At 37.9% G+C, this 21,341-nt stretch overlaps 1 protein-coding gene across 3 annotated transcripts in view; it reads left to right on the top strand.

The window, feature by feature from the left end:
- LOC150083015 (uncharacterized) overlaps positions 1-21,341 on the top strand; it is a 487,383-nt gene that overhangs the window by 317,724 nt on the left and 148,318 nt on the right. For 2 of the 3 annotated variants that reach the window (XM_090377741.1, XM_090377742.1), the window contains exons 20-21: positions 39-218; positions 387-500. In XM_090377741.1, coding sequence (XP_090233867.1) covers positions 39-218; positions 387-500 — 294 coding nt within the window. The remainder of the gene's footprint in view (positions 1-38; positions 219-386; positions 501-21,341) is intronic. The other variant, XM_090377743.1, reaches the window with a different exon arrangement.

The raw sequence follows: 21,341 nt of genomic DNA, 5'->3' as shown, positions 1-21,341 counted from the left end.
CTTTTGCTTAACTTAACAAGTGAAATAATTATAAATAGGTGGATTTGCCAATCAGACCATTAAACAACAATAGTGATATTTGGGGGAAATGCTGTAGCGAAAGCCTTTTCATTAAGGATCCTGAAACAAAGCCTTTGCTTGGAAGTGTTTCTGAAGAAGAGGAAATTTCATTTTCGAATCAGATTCAGTCTATTTGTAGTTCAGCTTCTCCTAACAAAGTAAGCAGTTTCATTTAATTTAACTCGTATTGTCATATATTGGGAAGTTTTATTAGGAAAGACAGTTGCTTCAAATTTTTGTATCTCTAGAATAAACAGAAATTAACCATTGCATTTTTTGCCTTTAAGAGACAAATTAGTATTAATAGTTAATTTTAAATGTTTCAGCCTATAAAGGCAGGTCCAAAAAATTCTGGGAACACCTTAAAATCTAGAAAAAAATGTAAAGTGAGAAAAGAATTATCCCTGAAGAAAAATAAAAGCAAAGACCTAAGAAAAGAGGTAATTTATAAAAATAAAAATTCAGTATTTATATTTCATAGAAATATTCTGGAAACAAGCTTCATAATAATGTTCTGTATTTAATTTTTAGCTTTTAAAATATATATATAGTTAAACAGCTGAAATCTAGAAATCTGTTATCTAACATTTCCCATTTTCTGGCTATATTAAGGAAAAAGGTTTATTTTGGCAACCACCCAACAATCAAAAAATTTAATCCCGCTAGTGACCATTCACTGAAGTAATGCTTCAGAATTTTATTGTGGAGATGGGAGGGATATGAATTTCACTTTAGAGCCATAAGTTTTGACTGCATCCATAATGGCATTGGCAAATTTGATAGGTTATGGGATTGTCTAATTGCTATTTTTGAACATTATTGGTTATTTATTGATAATAAGCTACTGATAATCAGTTTGAGTTGTATGATTCTCATGATTTGTACATGGAGCATTAGCTCATCTAATGATTCACTAAATTGTTTACAGTTCAGTGAATATTTTAGAACATTTAGATTGTTATTTCTAAACAAAATAACTTTCATTAATTTTTAATTGCCCGTATGCCACCAAAAGAAAAAAAATGAGAAGTATTTCAGAAGGTATACAGTATATTTTGAAAGAGGAAAACGAAACAGTTTCACACACGATCACTTTACCAACCCAGTACAGCAATATGCAATACTGAACATTGGTGAAGTGATCATATGTGAAACTGTTTCCCTTTTCTCTTTCAAAATATACTCTACACAGTATTTGATATATTTGGAAAAAATATCAAATCTTTCAAGGATCTGTTCCTGTAATTGCCAAATCTGGGAAAGTTTGACTTTACAGAAAATCCCCCCCCCCCTCTCTCTCTCTTAATAAAATACAGTAGGTGCCACTTATTGATAACATTAAATGGAGGTTTTTTTTTTTTTGGTGATATATAAAAAGTTGTTTAACTTTCCAATCTTTATTTATTATCCAGTACAGTATACATAATACTCTGCATACATTAACTACAGTATAAACACATATTAGCTGATTTCAGTATTTAAATAAAAAATAAAATTTTTTTTTTTAATTTTAAAAAATGAATACAAAAACATTATAAACATACCAACTTATTTAAAAATTATTCCAGCATTTGTTGTTTTTAATCCTTGGCAGTTCAGTTCTTTTCAGTTCTTTCTTGTAACCTGTTCAATAATTTGTGGTCTTCACTTTTCCCTCCCTTAATTTCTGATGCACTCCATAATACTCGAAAAGATTTCCAAAATTTCTCCAGTCATTGGCATAACTCTGTGGACCTCAATATCTACATTATCAGAATTTTCATTTTCTTCAGTATCAGGTTTATCTGGTATAATTTTCATTGAATATATCCTTCACTGACAAATCACCTGTTCAAAGCTTTTCATCAGTTTTTACCCACTTGTTGCAATTGTATAATATTAAATGAATACTACTCTGCTGGTGCTGCACTACTTTCTTCAATATTTATCACACCTGGCTGAATAAATGCAGACCTTTACAAACAATCAAAAACAGTTTTTGATTGTTTGTTTGGAAATTAAATCCTAAGCATTAGCTTAGGATTTAATTTCGAAATAAGTTAATATTTGGAAATTAACTTATTTTCTAATAAGTTAATTCTTTTTACTATGTCCTTAGCTTGGGCATTATCACTTTCTTCAATTTTTGGAATAATTTTTGATTGCATTGTGCTGCTGTACAATGTTTTGAAAACCTTTGATTCCTTGATCCAAAGGTTGGACATGGTTATTCATTATAAAAATATTGATGTTGTATTTGCTGGAAGAAATAAGAGTTATGTTGTTCACCCACACCTTAGATAACTGCATATGAGCTATGCAGTTATCTAAGGTAAACGCATTTTTTTTTACTAACTTGCAATATATGTACTCTCTCATTCCTTTAGGAAGTCAATGAAAATTTGAGATGTTATTCATGCATTTGTGCTGAACCTGTATCTGAGTGATTTTTCTCTATTTTTGTACATGATGTTGTGTCTTTCCTTCCACCTGTTTAGCCACCCATCTGTAGGTTTAAAATTATTTACACAAAGTTCATTTGCAAATTTCTTTTTTTTTTTTTTTATAATCTTGCATCTGTGTACCCTCTCAGAAGTGCTTCCACAAGTTCATTCTTTATACATTTTTTTTTTCTTTTTCTGTTCATATTGTAATTCTCAGTCACTCCTAATTCATGCGAGTTTCTATTCTTTAAAAGTTTACACAAAGGAGGCTGTGAAACACTGAGTTTTAATGAAGCTTCTATCTGATTACACTTAAGTAAGGCATCATAAGAATTTGTTCTTTTCACTCAAACTTAAATCTCAATTTCTATCCTGAGAAAAAATAAATTATGGTTCAATCCTTGATAGACATCAGTTGCAAGCTAAACTCTAGTCTATTCACAGGCAGAAGGGCTGTGGATACATTACTGCACATATGCATAGCGAAGGAAAACTTGCTCCTTTCCCCAACTGTACAGCCTGATAGAAAAAGCATAATTTTCTTGATTGTTCACTAACTTTTTTGCTGATGCTGTCGAGGCAGTGTTAGGTGGGTCGGAAAACTGCTAGTTGGGGGGATACAAGGACTAATAGATTAACAGTAGCCACTGGCAGAGGTGGAAGTGATTCTTGCACTGCTTCTATTGAAATGAGCAGAAGCCTGAAAAACAAGATGCAGGATATTTCAGAGACTGCTGGGAGTCATTGCAGTACAAGTAAACACATGGGTTGTGTTAGGGTAGCTAAGAATAGAAACAGGTGCATGTATACCTGCGTGTACACCAATGCTAGGAGTTTGGTAAATAAATTTGATGAATTTGAGGTATTGCTCAAAACATTAAAGGCAGATATTGTTGGGATATCAGAGACGTGGTGTCACACAGATATAAGAAATGCGGAACTGGAATTTGGGGAATACAATGTGTATATAAAGGATAGACAGGACAGGAGGGGAGGAGGGGTTATGCTATTAGTTAAGAAACACATAAAGTCCAAGGAAGTGAAGCCAGTCGACATCGATGGACAGGGCAGTGTCGAGTCAGTTTGGTGTGACATAAGCATAGGGAAATCAAAATTGAGAGTAGGAGTGTGCTATAGGCCTAATAACTCTCTGTATAATAAGATATTGTACAGGGAAATAGAGTGGGCCAGTAAATCAGAGAGTCTTATAATGGGGGATTTTAATTTCCCAGATATTGACTGGAATTTGTGGGTTGGTCACTCGCACACTAGCAAGGCTTTTGTGGATTTATTGGATGATTGTTTTCTACATCAGCATGTTCATGAGGCAACAAGAGGGAGCAATACTCTTGATCTGATTATCAGTAGTGATTCTTCACGCATTAAGAATCTGCAGATAAATGAACCACTAGGTGGCAGTGATCACAGTGTGTTGAAGTGGGATTTACTCAAGGAGGTAACTACCATCAGAGGTAAAGGGAAGGGTTTTTGTTTTCGTAAAGGCGACTATGATGGTCTGAGACAGTATTTAAATTCTATACAGTGGGACCAACTGATGATGTTACCAACAGCAAACTCAAAATGGGAAGCATTCAAGGAACTAATGTTGGAGGCTACCAGGCTTTACATACCAACTAAGAAATATTGTTCAAGGTTTAGGCCTAAATGGTTGTCAGATGAACTAATGAGACATGTGGCAGAGAAGAAAAATGCATGGGATACATACAAATTAATGGGTGACATGGAAGCCTATGATAGATATAAGTTGGTCTGTAACCAAGTCACAAAGGAGATTAGGCAGGCAAAGGCAGACTACGAAAAATCCTTGGCAAAGGATGCAAAGAAAAACAGAAAAGAGTTCTTTACATATTTAAACTCAAGAAGGAAAGGGATGAATCAGATTGGTCCACTGAATATTGATGGTTCAACAGTTGAGGATCCTGCTCAGGTGGCTAACAATCTAAACGAGCATTTTGCATCTACATTCACGCATGAGGAGTTATTCAGGAAGGAGAATGATGTAGGTAAAGTAAACATTGGCAGTGAGCTGGATGATTTTGTAATAACTGAGAGGAAAGTGGAGGAGAAATTATTGAGGATAAACATAAAAAAGGCACCTGGGGTGGACGGGATCTATCCAGTTATATTAAAGGAGGCAGCAAAGGAAGTAAGCAAACCCCTAGCCATAATTATGAGAGCTTCTTTGGACTCAGGGGAGGTACCCATAGACTGGAGATGTGCAAATGTAACCCCAATTCACAAAGGAGGATGAAAGGCTGACAGAAGTAATTATAGACCTGTTAGTTTAACTTCTGTTCCAGGTAAATTAATGGAGGCAGTGGTTAAAGAAGCACTGCAGGATCATCTAGACAAGAATTCAGTTATAGCTCAGACGCAGCATGGTTTTGTTAAGGGCAGGTTTTGCCTCACCAATTTGATTGGATACTATGATGTAGTCACAAAAGAACTGGATGCAGGGAATAACTTTGGTATTATATATTTGGATCTTAGAAAGGCTTTTGATACTGTTGCACATGGAAGACTGCTGCACAAATTGGAGCAGTGTGGCATTGGAGGCAAATTGCTGCTATGGATAAGGGGATGGTTGAGTGGCAGAAGACAGAGAGTGGTAATCAATGGACACTGCTCAATGTGGACTAATATTATTAGTGGAGTTCCTCAGGGTTCAGTGTTGGGTCCATTGTTGTTTTCGGTGTTTATGAATGATATTGATGATGGGATATCAAGTTTAATGTCCAAGTTTGCAGATGATACAAAGGTTGGCAGGGTTGTTAAGGACACTACTGACGCTATGCTGCTGCAACAGGATCTGGAAAGGTTGAACAGATGGGCAGAGAGGTGGCAAATGAAGTTTAACATTGACAAATGTAAAGTACTACATATGGGAAACAGTAACCCCAGAGCAACGTATCAACTCTGCGGTACTACACTGACAGTGGTGGAGAATGAAAAGGACCTGGGGGTAATTGTACAGGCAGATATGAAGTTCTCTGAGCAGTGCAGACGAGCTGCAAGAGTAGCTCATGGTGTCTTGTCAATGATATACAGGAATTTTTCTAGCAGGGATAAGGAGGTGATTATTCCCTTGTATAAGGCAATGGTTAGGCCACATCTTGAGTACTGTATACAGGTCTGGAGGCTTCATTTCAAGAAGGATGTAGAGCTGCTGGAACGGGTACAGAGAAGGGCAACAAGATTAGTGAATGGAACAAAGGGTTGCTCTTACGAAGAAAGGCTTAAGTTTTGCAAATTACAGAGTCTGGAGACTAGGCACCGGCGAGGTGATCTGATAGAGGTGTATAAGGCTTTGAATGGTTTAAGCATGCTCAATGCCAATGGGATTCTTCATCTTGCTCAGAATAATCACCTCAGAGGGCATAAATTCAAATTGAGGAAGGACGGATGTCGGATAGATGTGCGGAAATTTGCCTTTGGCCAGCGGGTGGTTGGTTGGTGGAACCGACTTCCATCACTTGTTGTTGAAGTTGATAGCCTAAACAAATTTAAAGCTCAACTGGACAGGTATTTCGAACGAACGGAGGGGTGAAATGGGAGTGGTGTGTGTGTGTGTGTTTTTTTTTTTTTTTTTTTTGGCTGATGCTGAATAAGCTTGCTTTCTTGCATCATATGCCTCTACTAATGCTAATGCTTTTTTTACAGGCACTCTTCTGCTTTTCATGACAGCTGTAGAGACATGTGGCAGGGATTAGAAGTTAAAGGCACTGTTTTCACCCGATAAGGGACATGGTTGTAAACTTTATTTGGGCATGGTCAGGATTGGAAATAGACAACAAATTTCTGACTTATACACAATTTTAGGTGTTTTGGAAGACATTTCTTCGAATTGAAATGAAAAATGATAAATGGTGGTACGAACATATAAAGTGGAAGAATTTGAATACATTATAATATGAATAGTTTCAGATTTTAATTTTTGATTATATATAATAAACGGCTGATAGCGACAACATTAACCGCCATTCACTGTATATACAGAAGTGAAAATTTTTAGCTTCGAGAAAACCTTAGAGAGGGTTACAAAATGTAGGTGTAGATTCAATTAGTCTTAATCAATAATCAGGCACACAAAAGGGCTCCCTTACTAAGGAGTTCAGTTCTTCAAACTGACTGCAGCATTTGGAAACTAGTCACTTCTGAGGAGAATTGACTGAAGTGTTTAAGGCCTTAAATAAATTAAATGCAGATGGCATGCCCAGATGACACACCTGAAGGGAGCATAAATTTAAATTGAAAAAGATTGGCTGTAGGATAGATGTGCAAAAATTTGTGGGACCTCCATAGCCAGGTGGGTAGGAGCAGCAGTGCATAGCACATACTTCTTGATTAGACTGAGGTTCGAGTCCATGACCACCAAATACGGTGGATGCGGAAAGGTTAGGGAATGACCACCACATACCCCCGGAGCAATATGGCCTTAGTTGCTAATGCTCCTTAAAAAATAAACCAAATAACAACAGCAAAATTTGCTTTCAGCCAGTGATGATTGTTGGAATAATCTTTCATATAGTGTTGTAGAGGTGGATGGATTGTTTGTTTGAATAAATTTAAAGAATCAGACACTGTCAAACAAAAAAAAAAAAAAAAAAAAAATTTTTTTTTTTTGTACCTCAGGACTAAAGGTTGCAGATTGTAAAGGAAATTGATCTGCTGATTCCAATAATAGCAAAATTGCTTCTACACATCTCTATAGAAAGATGTATTGAAATTTTAGTAATTTAATGAACAACCAATTTCAAATATCTTACAAATAATACATATTCTACCTTAAAAATTAGTCCTATTCATTTTAAAATGTTTAATATTTTATATTTGATAAAAATTTTAATCAAACAAAATATATGTTACATTCTGTTTCTCTCTTTGGAAATGTTCACTTCTTAGAGTTTTTTTCTTATAGTTTGTTTTGCTTTCTCTTACAAAGCCAACCATAATCGCCCATTATTGCAGTATCCCTGCAGCCTTGGTACTGCTTTTCCATCATGGATATGTCCTGATGAACCCCTTTCCCCTTACTCATCATTTTTATCTCCAAAACGTTAAAGGAAATAGATGGGAATGAAGAAAATAAATTTTCAGAGACATTCAGTAGCCTGTATCTTTATAACTTTGCATTAAAGTTGACACCAGAGATTCATAATTATCCTCTTTCCTTTTTCTAATAAATCCATGGAAAACTGCTTTAAATGATTTCTAAGCTGTTAATTCAATATCTTGTAGCTTTGTTTCAAATGCATCATCATTGAGGAGTTTCTTTATTTGAGGTTCAATGAAATTCCTTCTTTCAGTTTTGCAGGTATTAATTTGTGAAACACTTCCATCTTTATTCGAGTCTTTTTAATCCAAGCTTTATAAGCAAAGGTGGAAGAATTACCTCTATTTTTTCAACCATTGGAATATATTTTATATTACTTTTCCCTGGTAAAAATTTTTCCCCTTTTCTCACTGCTGAAAAATGTAATAATTTTCTGTTGCACAACTATCCCACAAAGTCATGGATCTCTATTGCACTGGAATATTGGACATACTTTCATGAGTTTCTTTCAAACCTGCATCCTGAAATAGAGGAACTGATGGAAATTCATTTTGACTGTGCAATAAAAGTGCTTTTAAACTTAATTTAAAGGCCTCAATAAATATATGCCATTGATTAGCATTGAGTTCAGCGCCCAGTTCATCCAGAAGAATACTAATATCTTTACAGAAATACATACCATCTTCCATAAAGAAGATATTTTGAAAAAACTTTGACATTTTCAATATACTGAGTTTTAATTCCTACTTAAAGTAACTTCTGCTGATGTGAAAGTTACTTTAATTAGAACCAAGAAGTTCTGCTTGTTCTTTAGTAAGTTTAAATTGTGAAATGTCATCATTCAAAAAATAATTTTTTTGATATCATATACTTGGATTTTGGGATAACTTTTGATAATGTTGCACATGGAAGATTACTGTACAAATTTGAGCAGTATTGCATTAAGGGAAAATTGCTGATATGTATAAAGGAATGGTTGAGTGGGAGAAGACAGAGTTGTAATCAATGGACTGCAGCGTGGACTAATGTTATTAGTGGAGAAGGGCCTCCGTAGCTGAGTGGTTAGGAGCAGGAGTGCAGTAGCACACGCTCTTTGAGTAGGCTGGGGTTCAAGCCCCTGACTACTAAATACGGTCGATCTGCCAATTCGCACTGGACCAATGTGGCAGATTATGGTCCATTTCCCTCAGCATGAAATGTTGAGGAGGCTTCCATCCTGCAGTGGGTTGATAATGGCTGCAGTTTACTTTTTTTTTTAACCCCAGGGTTCAGTGTTGGGCCTGTTGTTTTCTGTATTTATTAATGATATTGATGAAGGTGTATCAGGCTTGATGTCCAAGTTTGCAGAGACTAATGACACTAATGACAGTATACTACTGCAACAGGATCTAGAACAGTTGAGCAAATGGGCTGTGAGAGGTGGCAACTGAAGTCTAACATTGATAAATGTAAAGTACTGCATGTGGATAGCAGTAACCCCAGAGTAACGTATCAACTGTGTAGTACTACACTCAGGGTGATAGAGAATGAAAAAGACCTGGGGGTAATTGTGCAGTCAGATATGAAGTTTTATGAGCAGTGCAGACAGTCTGCAAGAGTAGCTGATGGGGTCTTTTTAAATATATACAGGAATTTTTCTAGCAAGGATAAGAAGGTGATTATCCCTTTTTATAAGGCAATGGTCAGGCCACATTTTGAATACTGTATGCAGGTCTGGAGGCCTCATTTTAAGAAGGATGTAAAGCTGTTGGAATGAGTACGGAGAAGGGCAACGAGATTGGTGAATGTAACAAAGGGTTGCTCTTATGAAGAAAGGCTTAAGTTCTGCAAATTGCGGTGTCTGGAGACTAGGCACCTGCGAGGTGATCTGATTGAAGTGTATAAAACCTTGAATGGTTTGAACAAGCTCAATGCTAATGGGATACTTCCTATTGCCCAGATTAATTGCCTGAATGGACATAAATTCAAATTGAGGAAAGACAGTTGTAGAAAAAGGCCCTGAGTGCCAAGCGATAGTGTCCAAGCGATTTTCCTAAGTGATTTTGTTATATTTTCTTTCCAGTGCTTTTCTCATCCTTATTTCTTTATAAGTGGTTCTGTACTTAACAGATCCTAAGTAAGAACCCAGAAAGGAAAATTACCTTTCTTTTCCTAGTATATTTATTAATTTTCGCACCAACAAACTAACCTCTCCAACCGCTTGGCCACTAGGTGGCACCGTTCCTGCCTCCACGTGGTGGGGCTGGAAGTCTTGGAGAAGAAATCCACTCTCCCAGGGCTAAAAGGAGTAACGATGGACAAAAATAAACAGTCCTCGTGTGGATCTTATGATTCAGAGCTAGACAAACATAATCCAGATCATGACGACACAAATGTATCCCATGCTAAGAGACAAAAAAAAAAAGAAGGAATGGATAAGACCACACCACTCTTTCTAATACTACACTCCTCCACAGACCAACCATTGAGTAAGCTATCCCCATTTTTGATACAGAAATGTCTCGAAAATGTGGCTGGCCCTCCAAAAATGGTCCGGAGATTTATTGATCGAAATGACCGAACATAGACATGTTGAGACATGCTATTGAAAATATCTACTTTTGGTGGAATTCCCACGAAGGTTACCCCACATGCCACCTTAAACTCCTCTAAAGGGGTAATATCAGAGTGGGATATATTAAACATGTCAGAGGATGAACTTGTGCATGAACTAAGAGATCAAAACGTGGTACAAGCCAAAAGAATTGTTATTAAAAGAGATGGAGAACCTGCTCCCACATGGACGGTGATACTAACATTCAAAACACCAAATCTACCTACTTCTATTAAAGCTGGTTATCTTAGATGCCAAGTAAGACCATACATTCCAAATCCAGTCCGGTGCTTTAAGTGCCAAAAATTTGGTCATTCCCAAGCTGTCTGCAGAAGTGTAGCCACTTGTGCTAACTGCGGATCAAAAAAGCATACACACACAAACAAATTTGCACTTCAGTGTTACAAATTTGTAACACTGAAGTGCAAATTTGTCCTAACTGCCATGGTAACCACTCTTCCTTCTCTAAGGAATGCCCTCAATGGAAAAGAGAAAAGAATATTCAAAAATATAAGATTGAGCAGAAAGTATCCTATCAAGAAACTAAAAAACACTTTGCAGTACCTGCTAAGTCACCTACATATGCTTCAGTTACCCAACAGCTACGCTCAGTAGAAACTCAGACAGACTGCTCAGTCCCTCCAAATATCTCAATATCTGGTTGGGTTAAATCACTCCTCGCCTCATCAAAGGAAAAACCTATTCCTAAATATGCTACTCGAAAAGCAAATACTCCTGTAACAATACCTCCAGATAAGAAGCCTAATGAACAACCAAATGAACGAGCCAAGACTCCTGATAGAAGCAACACTACTAATTTTATATCCGATACCATGGATATTGATGAAAAGATAGATGAAGATGATTCAATTCTTGAGATTCATCCAGAGGATGACATTGACACGGGTAGGCCAGTCTTCCCAAAAAAAGAAAAAGCAAAAGTAGACAAGTGCAAACAAAAAATCTGCCTTAAGAAACCAAACCTTCCTTTTAAAACCAAACAATGCACACAGTGATTCAATGGAATTGTCGCGGATTTCGTGCTAATTTAGATGACCTCTATGATCTCCTAAGTGAATATAAGCCCGTCGCAGCATGCATACAAGAAACAAACCTGACGAATGCAGTTAACAGTTAAACGCTTCACCATGTATAGAAAAGATAGAAACCTTGAACATACAAGTCACCATCTATCTTTTCTATACTTTTCTCTAATGCAGCACACGGAGGAGTAACGCTGTTAGTAAACTCTTCAATTCCCTCCAGACCTGTTCCCTTGCAAACACCGTTGGAGGCAATTGCAGCCCATATCACCATTGGCATAACGATAACATTAGTCTCATTGTATCTGTCACCAAACCACGCTTATACCCTTGCTGATTTAGATGACCTAGTAGGACAAAAACCCGCTCCTTTCTGTATTCTGGGTGACTGGAATGCCATAACCCTCTATGGGTTCTCAACAACTTGACTGTAGAGGGAAAATAATTAAGAAATTCTTGGATAAACACAATCTAACTATTTTAAACACAGGTGATCACACATATGTTCATGTACCATCTGGCTCAAGCTCTGCCATTGACTTAACAGTATGTTCTCCAACAATATTTCCTCTCATAGACTGGACAGTTACTGACAACCCTCTTGGTAGTGATCACTTTCCGATCATCTGTAATTTCTGTACAAGTTCTCCCCCGATCAACAGAATTAGAACAATTTGGAAATTTGACAAGGCCAACTGGGCTAAATATCAAGAAATAGCTCATTTAGATTCCACTATCATTGCTACTGACAAGATCGATTCTGCAGTAAGCTATATCACAGAACGAATAATGACAGCAGCTGAATCCGCTATCCCGAAATCTTCATTTAAAATCAGACTCCATCCAAAAATGTGGTGGAACGAAGCATGTAGCATTGTTAAAGAGAAAGAAATAAATCCTGGAATCAGTTTAGAAAACATCCAACCACAGCCAACCTCCTACAGTTTAAAAGAGCAAGGGCTAAGGCTCGCTATATAAGACGAATGAGTAAAAAAGAAGCATGGGCACGCTATGCTGCCACAATAAACAGATTCACAGATACTGCTACAGTCTGAAAAAAAATCAAACGTATCAATGGCAAATACTCACTTGCTACTTCCCCGATTCTATTTCTGAAAGGAAAGGAAATTTCTGAACCTGAAGAACTTGCTAATGCATTTGACTCGTCTTTTGAATCACTCTCAGCTGTTTCTGCCTATGAACCAGCCTTTCAGATGCTAAAACGCAATACAGAAAAGTATAAACTGAATTTTAATACCACTCTCAAACATTCATACAATCTGCCGTTGACCATGACTGAATTGCTTAATGCGCTCACAAAAGTGAAAAACAGTGCTCCAGGTTCTGATGGAATTTATTACCCAATGATTTCCCATTTAAGTGAAAGATCATTAAGTGGTCTCTTACTACTCTATAATAGAATTTTCTTAGAGGAATATTACCCCACCAGCTGGTGCCATTCTTATGTGCTAGCCTTCCCGAAACCAGGAAAAGACCACATAGATTCAACAAACTATCGACCTATCTCCTTAACAAGTTGCTTGGGAAAAACAATGGAAAAAATACTTAACACCCGACTAACGTGGTATTTGGAGATTCAAAACATTCTGAGTCCAAGCCAGTATGGTTTTTGGAGAAGTAGATCGACGCTCGATCTCATTATCAAAGCAGAAGCAAATATTCGGAACGCCTTTCTAAGAAATGAACACTTTGTTATGATATGCATTGACATCGAGAAAGCATTTGATACAACTTGGCGTTATGGGATTCTTCGGGACTTACATAAATCTGGTCTTCGGGGTCATCTCCCGAAATTCTTTCAGAACTTCCTATCTAACAGATCCTTCCAAGTCCTCTACCACTCGTCACTTTCTGGCTCATATGTTCAAGAAGAGGGAGTTCCCCAGGGCTCAGTGCTGAGTGCAACACTTTTTGCCATCAGGATCGATTCTATAACTAATAGTATACCTAACACAGTTGATGCATACCTGTATGCTGATGACCTTGCCATCTCATGTCATTCTCAAAATATGCGACTTACTGAAAGACAATTACAAGTCACCATTAATAGAATAGTCTCTTGGGCCAAAAACAATGGCTACAGAATTTCTAAACCGAAAACAACTGCAGTACACTTCTGTCATAAACGTACATTGCATCCTGATCCAAACCTTCAGTTAGACTCCCATTGTATTACATTTCAACCAAGCACTCGTTTTCTTGGTATAATACTTGATAAAAAATTAAACTTCCTTGAACATATAAAATATATTCGTACCAGCTGTCTTAAGAAACTAAATATTCTCAGAGTAATCTCCTCTATGTCATGGGGCGCAGATCGGTACATGTTGCTACATTTATACCGCTCATTAATTAGATCCTGCATATGCCTCAGCCAGGCCAAGTGTGCTGAAATGGCTTGATCCCATTCATCATAGTGCACTTCGAATAGCACTGGGTGCCTTTCGTACATCTCCCATTTTAAGTCTATATACAGAAGCCAATGAACCGCCGCTAGACCTTCGGCGACAAATCCTTCTCCTAAATTATGCCGCAAAAATCAGCAGCTTTCCACATCACCCGATATGGCAATATCTCTTCAGACCAAAATGGGAAAACCTCTATCGTACTAAATCACATCTCAACAAACCATCTGGCATTAGACTTCAAGCTCTAAGCATTAGCTGGGGGACTCAGCATGAATAATATAATGTAGGATACTAGCATGCAAATCCAGCCATGGCAAATACCCACGATAGATATTGAAAAATACTATCAGAAATGGGGAAAGAATAATCTTCCAGATATTAACATCAGACAATTACATCTGGCCCACTCAATTCAGTTTAGCAGTTACGTGCAGCTATACAGGGTGTTTCAGTTAAACGTTTCAGAACTTCTAAGAGGGGTAGGGTACATCCTGACAACTCGAAATCATATAGCAATGTGGGGTCGGAAATGCTTTCCTGAAGCGGTGTTGTACACAGAAGCACCATAAAGAAAAGAGACCGTAAGTGAGAAATCGTTTCAATAATACATGAAAAGAAGCAAAAGGTACATGGATTAAAGTAAGTGTTCGAAGTTTCTTCCACGGGCTACAATGCGCGCCTCACATCTCCGACGCATGGACATCCGAACATTCTGGAATACTCCAGGCGAATTTCGAATTTCTTCGGCAGCTACTGCGATTCTTGCAACCAGCTCCTCAGCATTGTCAACAGGGGTGTCATAAACTAGCGATTTCATATGACCCCAGAAATAAAAATCAAGACATGATAGGTCGGGTGACCAAGCAGGCCAACGCACGGGACCACCACGTCCGATCCACTGTTGACCAAATGTGACATCCAGGTAGTTACGAACATCTCCGCTATAATGGGCAGGGGCTCCATCGTGTTGGAACCACATTGTCTGTTGCGTCGATGCAGAAATCTGTTCATCTCTCAAAAGTTGTGGCAATACTTGCTGCAGAAAGATCAAGTAGATAGGTCCGGTTAGACGACACGGTAACAGGTAAGGTCCGATGAGGTGATCTCCCATAATACCGGCCCATACATTGACCGAAAATCGAATCTGTGCTGCACGACGTCATATTGCATGCGGGTTCTCGACCGCCCAGATATGGTCGTTATGCGTGTTGAAAATTCCTTCCCTTGTGAAGGAATTTTCACGGTCATATGAAATCGCTAGTTTATGACACCCCTGTTGACAATGCTGAGGAGCTGGTTGCAAGAATCGCAGTAGCTGCCGAAGAAATTCGAAATTCGCCTGGAGATGTGAGGCGTGCATTGTAGCCCGTGGAAGAAACTTCGAACACTTACTTTAATCCATGTACCTTTTGCTTCTTTTCATGTATTATTAAAACGATTTCTCACTTACGGTCTCTTTTCTTTATGGTGCTTCTGTGTACAACACCGCTTCAGGAAAGCATTTCCGACCCCACATTGCTATATGATTTAGAGTTGTCAGGATGTACCCTACCCCTCTTAGAAGTTCTGAAACGTTTAACTGAAACACCCTGTATATGGATGGATCTAAGACTGCCAATAAAGTTGGTACAGCTGTAGTCCTGCCGGATGCTATCATCGCCAAACAGCTCCCTTCAGAATGTAGTAATTATACTGCTGAGTTGTATGGTATTTTACTAGCCCTGGAGAAAATAAAAGAAGCCTCATATACTCAATCCATAATATATACCGATTCATTAAGTGCCGTGAATTGTGTGCAGTGTAAATGCCCCAACAGTCATCCTCTGGTACAACAAATCTGGACTCAGTTAATGGCAATTCATGCACGTGGTCACCGCATAATTTTTTGTTGGATTCCTGGACACTCTGGAATCCCGGGAAATGAACAGGCAGATTTACCTGCAAAAAATGCTTCAAATCCTATTTCACCCAATTTCAGGACACCTTATGTTGACTTTAAATCCATTATACAGCAGACCGCTAAAGAACAGTGGAAACATATATGGGAAAAAGAAACAAATAATAAACTTTTTGAAATAAAAAAAGAACCCAAACAGTGGTGATCCAGTCTGAGAGGAAATAGACAAGAAGAAACTGTACTAGCGTGACTGCGCATTAGTCACATACCTCACTCACAGTTATTTATTAAGAAAGGAAGATGCCCCACAATGCAGTAACTGTTCATGTCCACTCACTGTAAAGCATATCGTTATTGAATGCCCACTATATTTAAGAGAACGCAAAACTGCTTTCTCCTTACTTTTCAAAAATTGCAATCAATTAACACTACGTAATGTACTAGAAGATCGTCAAGATATGGATGACGTTTTTGTTTTCCTAAAATTGATTGATAAATATCACCTTGTTTAAATTGTTATCAGCATCAACAACAAAGATATACTAGTCAGAAATCAGTGCATTATAGCCACAGTTGCTGATGCACCAACAAACCTAACAACAACAGTTGTAGAAAAGATGTGTGGAAATTTGCATTTAGCCAGTGAGTGGGTGATTGCTGGAACAAACTTCCATCTGTTGTTGTAGAAGTTGGCAGCTTAAATAAATTCAAGGCAGAACTAGATTTGGAGTGAATGGATGGGTGAAATAGGAAGGTTTTTTTTTTTTTTTTTTTTGGCTGATGCTACGTAAGCTTGCTTTCTTGCATCATATGCATCTACTAATGCTAACTCTTCTTGTTTAATTAAGTGCAGCATGTTATACTTTTTTGGTTGGTAGGCCAAATCCGTTATAGTGGATAGTCCAATTAAGTCTGCAACAACAATACCTGACATATTCACCACTGCTTCCTTTAACCCATGATTTTCTAGGCTCTAGTATTGGCTGGTCTTCATTATATGGAACAGGTCTATTTGATGGTGGGTTTCCTTTTTCTAGATACCCTTGACGTTTTGGTCATACAGAAATAGCAATTGTCACTGTGATTGCACGGTTCTTGCCACCAAATTAATTGCAGAGGACATACTTTTAATATTGTTAGTTAGCCATCCTCAGTTTGTAGTCAGTCACCAATCTTGCAATGAAAGTACAAAGAATATCCATGTTCAGTAATACTATAAGCAAAACACAGAAGAAAGAAACAAACAAACAATATACAGTAACAGAGATAAACTACATGTGCTCATACCACAACTGTCTTTCTTCTACTGAAAGTGAGATCAAGGGAAGATAGACTAGAAGTCTTTGGCTTTATTAGCTTAACCAGTTGGAAGTAACCAGTTGTAATAGAGTTTTACCCACAAAAATTCTAGAGAGAAGTACAGAAAAATTAGTGATTTACTTTCCTAAATGAAGATAAAATCAGATTTGGAAAGAAGCATATTATATCTATATGTCCATTGAAGTGCAATGAGGCAAAAGATATTTCTGCTTCAATGGACTCTGTCTCATGTTTGGATAGACTCTATCTCATGTTTCATTCACATCCATATTTTATGCTAGTGAATAAATAAATATTCTGTTAATGCTTGACATAAACAACACAGTTCAGAAGAATTTACAACTTTTAGCATTAGTAGAGGCATACGATGCAAGAAAGCAAACTTATGCAGCATTAGCCAAAAAAAAAAACAAAAAAACCCTCCCATTTCATCTCCCCATTCGTTCCAAATGCCTGTCCAGCTCAGCCTTATATTTATTTAGGCTGTTAGCTTCCACAACAAAAGATCGAAGCCTGTCCCCCCAATAAACTACCTGCTGGCTAAAGGTAAATTTCCACACATCTATTCTACAACTATCTTTCCTCAATTTGAAACTGTACTCTCTCAGGTTCTTAGTCTGAGCAAGATGAAGGCCTTATACACCTCAATCAGATCACCTCGCAGGTGCCTACTCTCCAGGCACTGCAATTTGCAGAACTTAAGCCTTTCTTGGTAAGAGCACCCCTTTGTTCCCCTCACCAATCTTGTTGCCCTTCTTTGTACTCGTTCCAGTTACTCTACATCCTTCCTAAAATGAGGCCTCCAGACCTGTACACAGTACTCTAGGTGTGGCCTGACCATTGCCTTGTATAACGGGATTATCACCTCCCTGTCCCTGCTAGCAAAATTCCTATATATCATTGATAAGACTCCATGACCTGCCCTGGCAGCCCATCTGCACTGCACAGCAAAGTTCATATTTGGCTACACAATTACCCCCAGGTCTTTCTCACTTTCCACTTCCATGAGTGTAGTACCACCCAGTGGGTACGTTCTCTTCAGTTATTGATACCCTTATGCAGTACTTTGCATTTGTCAATGTTAAACTCCAGTTGCCACTTCTCAGCCCATTTTCCCAACTTATCTAGATCCAGTTGGAGTAGCATACTGTCATTAACAACCCTGCCAATCTTTATATCATCTGCAAACTTGGACATTAAACCTGATATACCTTCATCAATATCATTGATAAATATGCAGAACAACAATGGGCCCAACACTGAACACTGGGGAACTCCACTAATAACATTTGTCCACGAAGATCAGTGTCCATTGATTACCACTCTCTGTTGTCTCCCACTCAACCATCTCTTTATCCATTATAGCAGCTTCCCCTTGATGCCATACCTCTCCAATTTGTACATCAGTCTTCTATGTGGAATTAGTATCAAAATCTTTCCTGAAATCCAAGTATATGATATCAAAATTATTTTTGGCATTCAGTTCCTCTGTGACCTCCCTTTGACAAACCCATACAAACCCATGCTGTGTCTTAACGATTACTGCAGTCTTGTCTAGATGATCCTGCAATGGTTCTTTAACCAGTGATTCCATTATTTTCCCCGGACCACAAATTAAACTAACAGGTCTGTAGTTACTTGTGTCACCTTTTAAATGTCCTTTGTGAATTGGTGATACATTTGCACACCTCCAGTCCATGGAGGACCTCCCCTGAGTCCAAGGAAGCTCTCATAATTATGGCTAAGGGTTTGCTTACTTCCTTTGCTGCCTCCTTTAATATAATGGATAGATCCCGTCCACCCCAGGTACCTTTCTTATGTTTAACTTCAACAATTTCTCCTCCACTTTGCTCTCAGTTATTACAAAATCACTTAGCTCCCTGTTAGCATTTGATAAACATCTGGCACTCCCCTCATTGAATAACTCCTCATGTGTGAACTTAGACGCAAAATACTCATTCAGTTTATTAACTAACAAACTCAGCTACCTGAGAATGATCATCAACAGTCAACCCATCTATGTTAAGTGGTCGAATCTGATTCATCCCTTTCCTTCTAGAGTTTAGATAAGTAAAGAACTCCTTGCTCTTTTTCTTTGCATCCTTTGCCAAAGATTTCTCAATCTGCCTTCGCCTGCATAACCTCCTTTGTGACTTGATTACAGATTAGTTTATACCTGCCATAGGCTTCTGTGTTGCCTGATACTTTATATGCATCCCATACATTTTTCTTCTCTGCCACTAGCCTCATTGGCGCCTTCGTAGCCAGGTGGGCAGGAGCAGCAGTGCATAGCACATTCTTCTTGATTAGACCGGGGTTCAAGCCCATGACCACCAAATACGGAGGATGCGGAAAGGTCAGGGAATGACCACCGCATAACTCTGGAGCAATATGGCCTTAGTTGCTAATGCTCCTAAAAACCAAATAACAAACATTGCAAACAAACTAGCCTCATTAAGTCATCTGACATCCATTTAGGCTAAACCTTGAATAGTATTTCTTAGTTGGAATGAAAAGCCTAGTAGCCTCCAAAATTAAGTCCCTGAAGGCTTCCCATGTAGAATTCACTGTTGGTAACATCATCAGTTAATCCCACTGTACAGAATTTAAAAACTATCTGAGACCTCAGTCACCTTTAAGAAAGCAAAAGCCCTTCCCTTTACCCTTGATGGTAGTTGCATCTTTAAATAATTCCCACATCAGTACATTGTGATCACTGTCACCCAGTGGTTCCTTTATCCACAAATTCTTAATGCATGAAGAATCACTACTGATAATCAGATCAAGAGTATTACTCCCTCTGGTGGCCTCCCGAACATGTTGTAGAAAACAGTCATCCAATAAATCCTTAAGTCTTGCTACCAATCCACAAGTTCCAGTCAATATCTGGAAAGTTAAAATCTCCCATTATAAGACATTCTGATTTACTGGCCCACTTTATTTCTCTGCACAATTGCTCATTAAACTCATCAGATTCATTAGGCCTATTACACACACTTATTCACATTTTCCCTTTCCCAGTTCTTATTTCACACCAAACAGACTCAACACTGCATTGTCCACCAGCATCAATTGGGTGCACTTTCTTAGATTTTATGTTTCTTTAACTAACAGCATAACCCCTCCTCCCTTTCTATCCTTCCTATACACATTGTAGCCCCCAAATTCCAACTCTGCACTGCCTATATCTGTGTGACACCACGTCTCTGATATCCCAACAATATCTGCTTTTGATGTCTTCACTAGCTCTTCAAGCTCATCAAATATATTAACTATATTAGCATTGGTGTATATGCAAGTATACATGCACCTGTTCCTGCTCCTAGCCACCCTAACACAGCTTATGTATTTACTTGTTCCACTATGACTCCCAGCAGTCCTGGGAATCTCCATTACCTTGCTTTCCAGTCTGCTGTCCATTCTAATAGAAGCAGTGCAAGAATCATTTTTGCCTCTGCTTGTGGCCACTGTTAACCTTTTAGTCTGTCTATCTCCCCCATGCTAGCAGTTTTCTGACCCCCATCTAACACTGACTCGATAGCATCAGCAAATATTCTTGCACCCTTTCTATTTAAGTGTATCCCATTCCTGTAGAAGCACTCTCCCCTGTCAACAAGCACAGACCAGGCTTAAAAAAATTCTACCCCTTGAGCCTTGCTCAGTCTCTCCAGGGCCAAATTGATTGACAAGGCTCTCATCATATACTCCCTCCTATCGTGTCTGGGCAGAATTGCAGACACTTTAACATTCAACCCTAACTTGCGACTTTTTTTCAACATTGACCTATACTTGTTGAATAAATCTGCAGATTTCTTACTCTTAATGTCATTGGTTCCAACATGTACAACAATATCACCTTTTTGTGGCCTGAAAACATGATATCTGCTGCTCTACAACGTCATCAACTGTTATTTTCCTATATAGAAATGAATAATAGGAAAAGAAGGAAAGTGTTAAAAACTAGTGTGGTGGTATGTTTTTTTGCAGGTTTAAGGTTTCCAAAAATAAAAAAATTAGAATGAATGAAAGAAAATTTTTCAGAAGTGAAAACTCCAGAATGCTAGTGAGATAATATGCCTCCTTGATTCGCTGAAATTAACATTTGAATAGTGTAAAATGAAGGCTGCCCAATGAAGAATAGATGAAGTATCTGAGAGAGAATAGAAGATGGAATTTGGCTGCTGACTTGGTTTTTAGCAATTCCCTTCTTTACCTGTTATTCTTTTTCTATATAGGTAGACTTCATTATGCTACTTTAAAATTTTGAAGTTGCATTCTTGTCTGGTCAGTGTCAACAAAATATTGTTTATATCATGCATGCTCTACTGGCTCCAAGGTTGTAGTTTTTTTTGATAGACATCGATTACCAAGATAATTTCAAAATAGTTTTTGCAATTTGCAGGAAATTAATGTTTTTAAATATATTTTTAATAATTGTGTTCAGGACTCCTTAAACTTTAAAAAAGGTACATAGAAATAAAAAAAAAAATCAAAAAAATCCA

This window comes from Mastigoproctus giganteus, chromosome 7 (assembly GCF_048544385.1).
Source record: "Mastigoproctus giganteus isolate SK-2022 chromosome 7, ASM4854438v1, whole genome shotgun sequence".
Classification (NCBI taxonomy): Eukaryota; Metazoa; Arthropoda; class Arachnida; order Uropygi; family Thelyphonidae; genus Mastigoproctus; species Mastigoproctus giganteus.
Note: the sequence above shows the minus strand (reverse complement) of the source record. Positions and strands in the feature narration are given on the sequence as shown.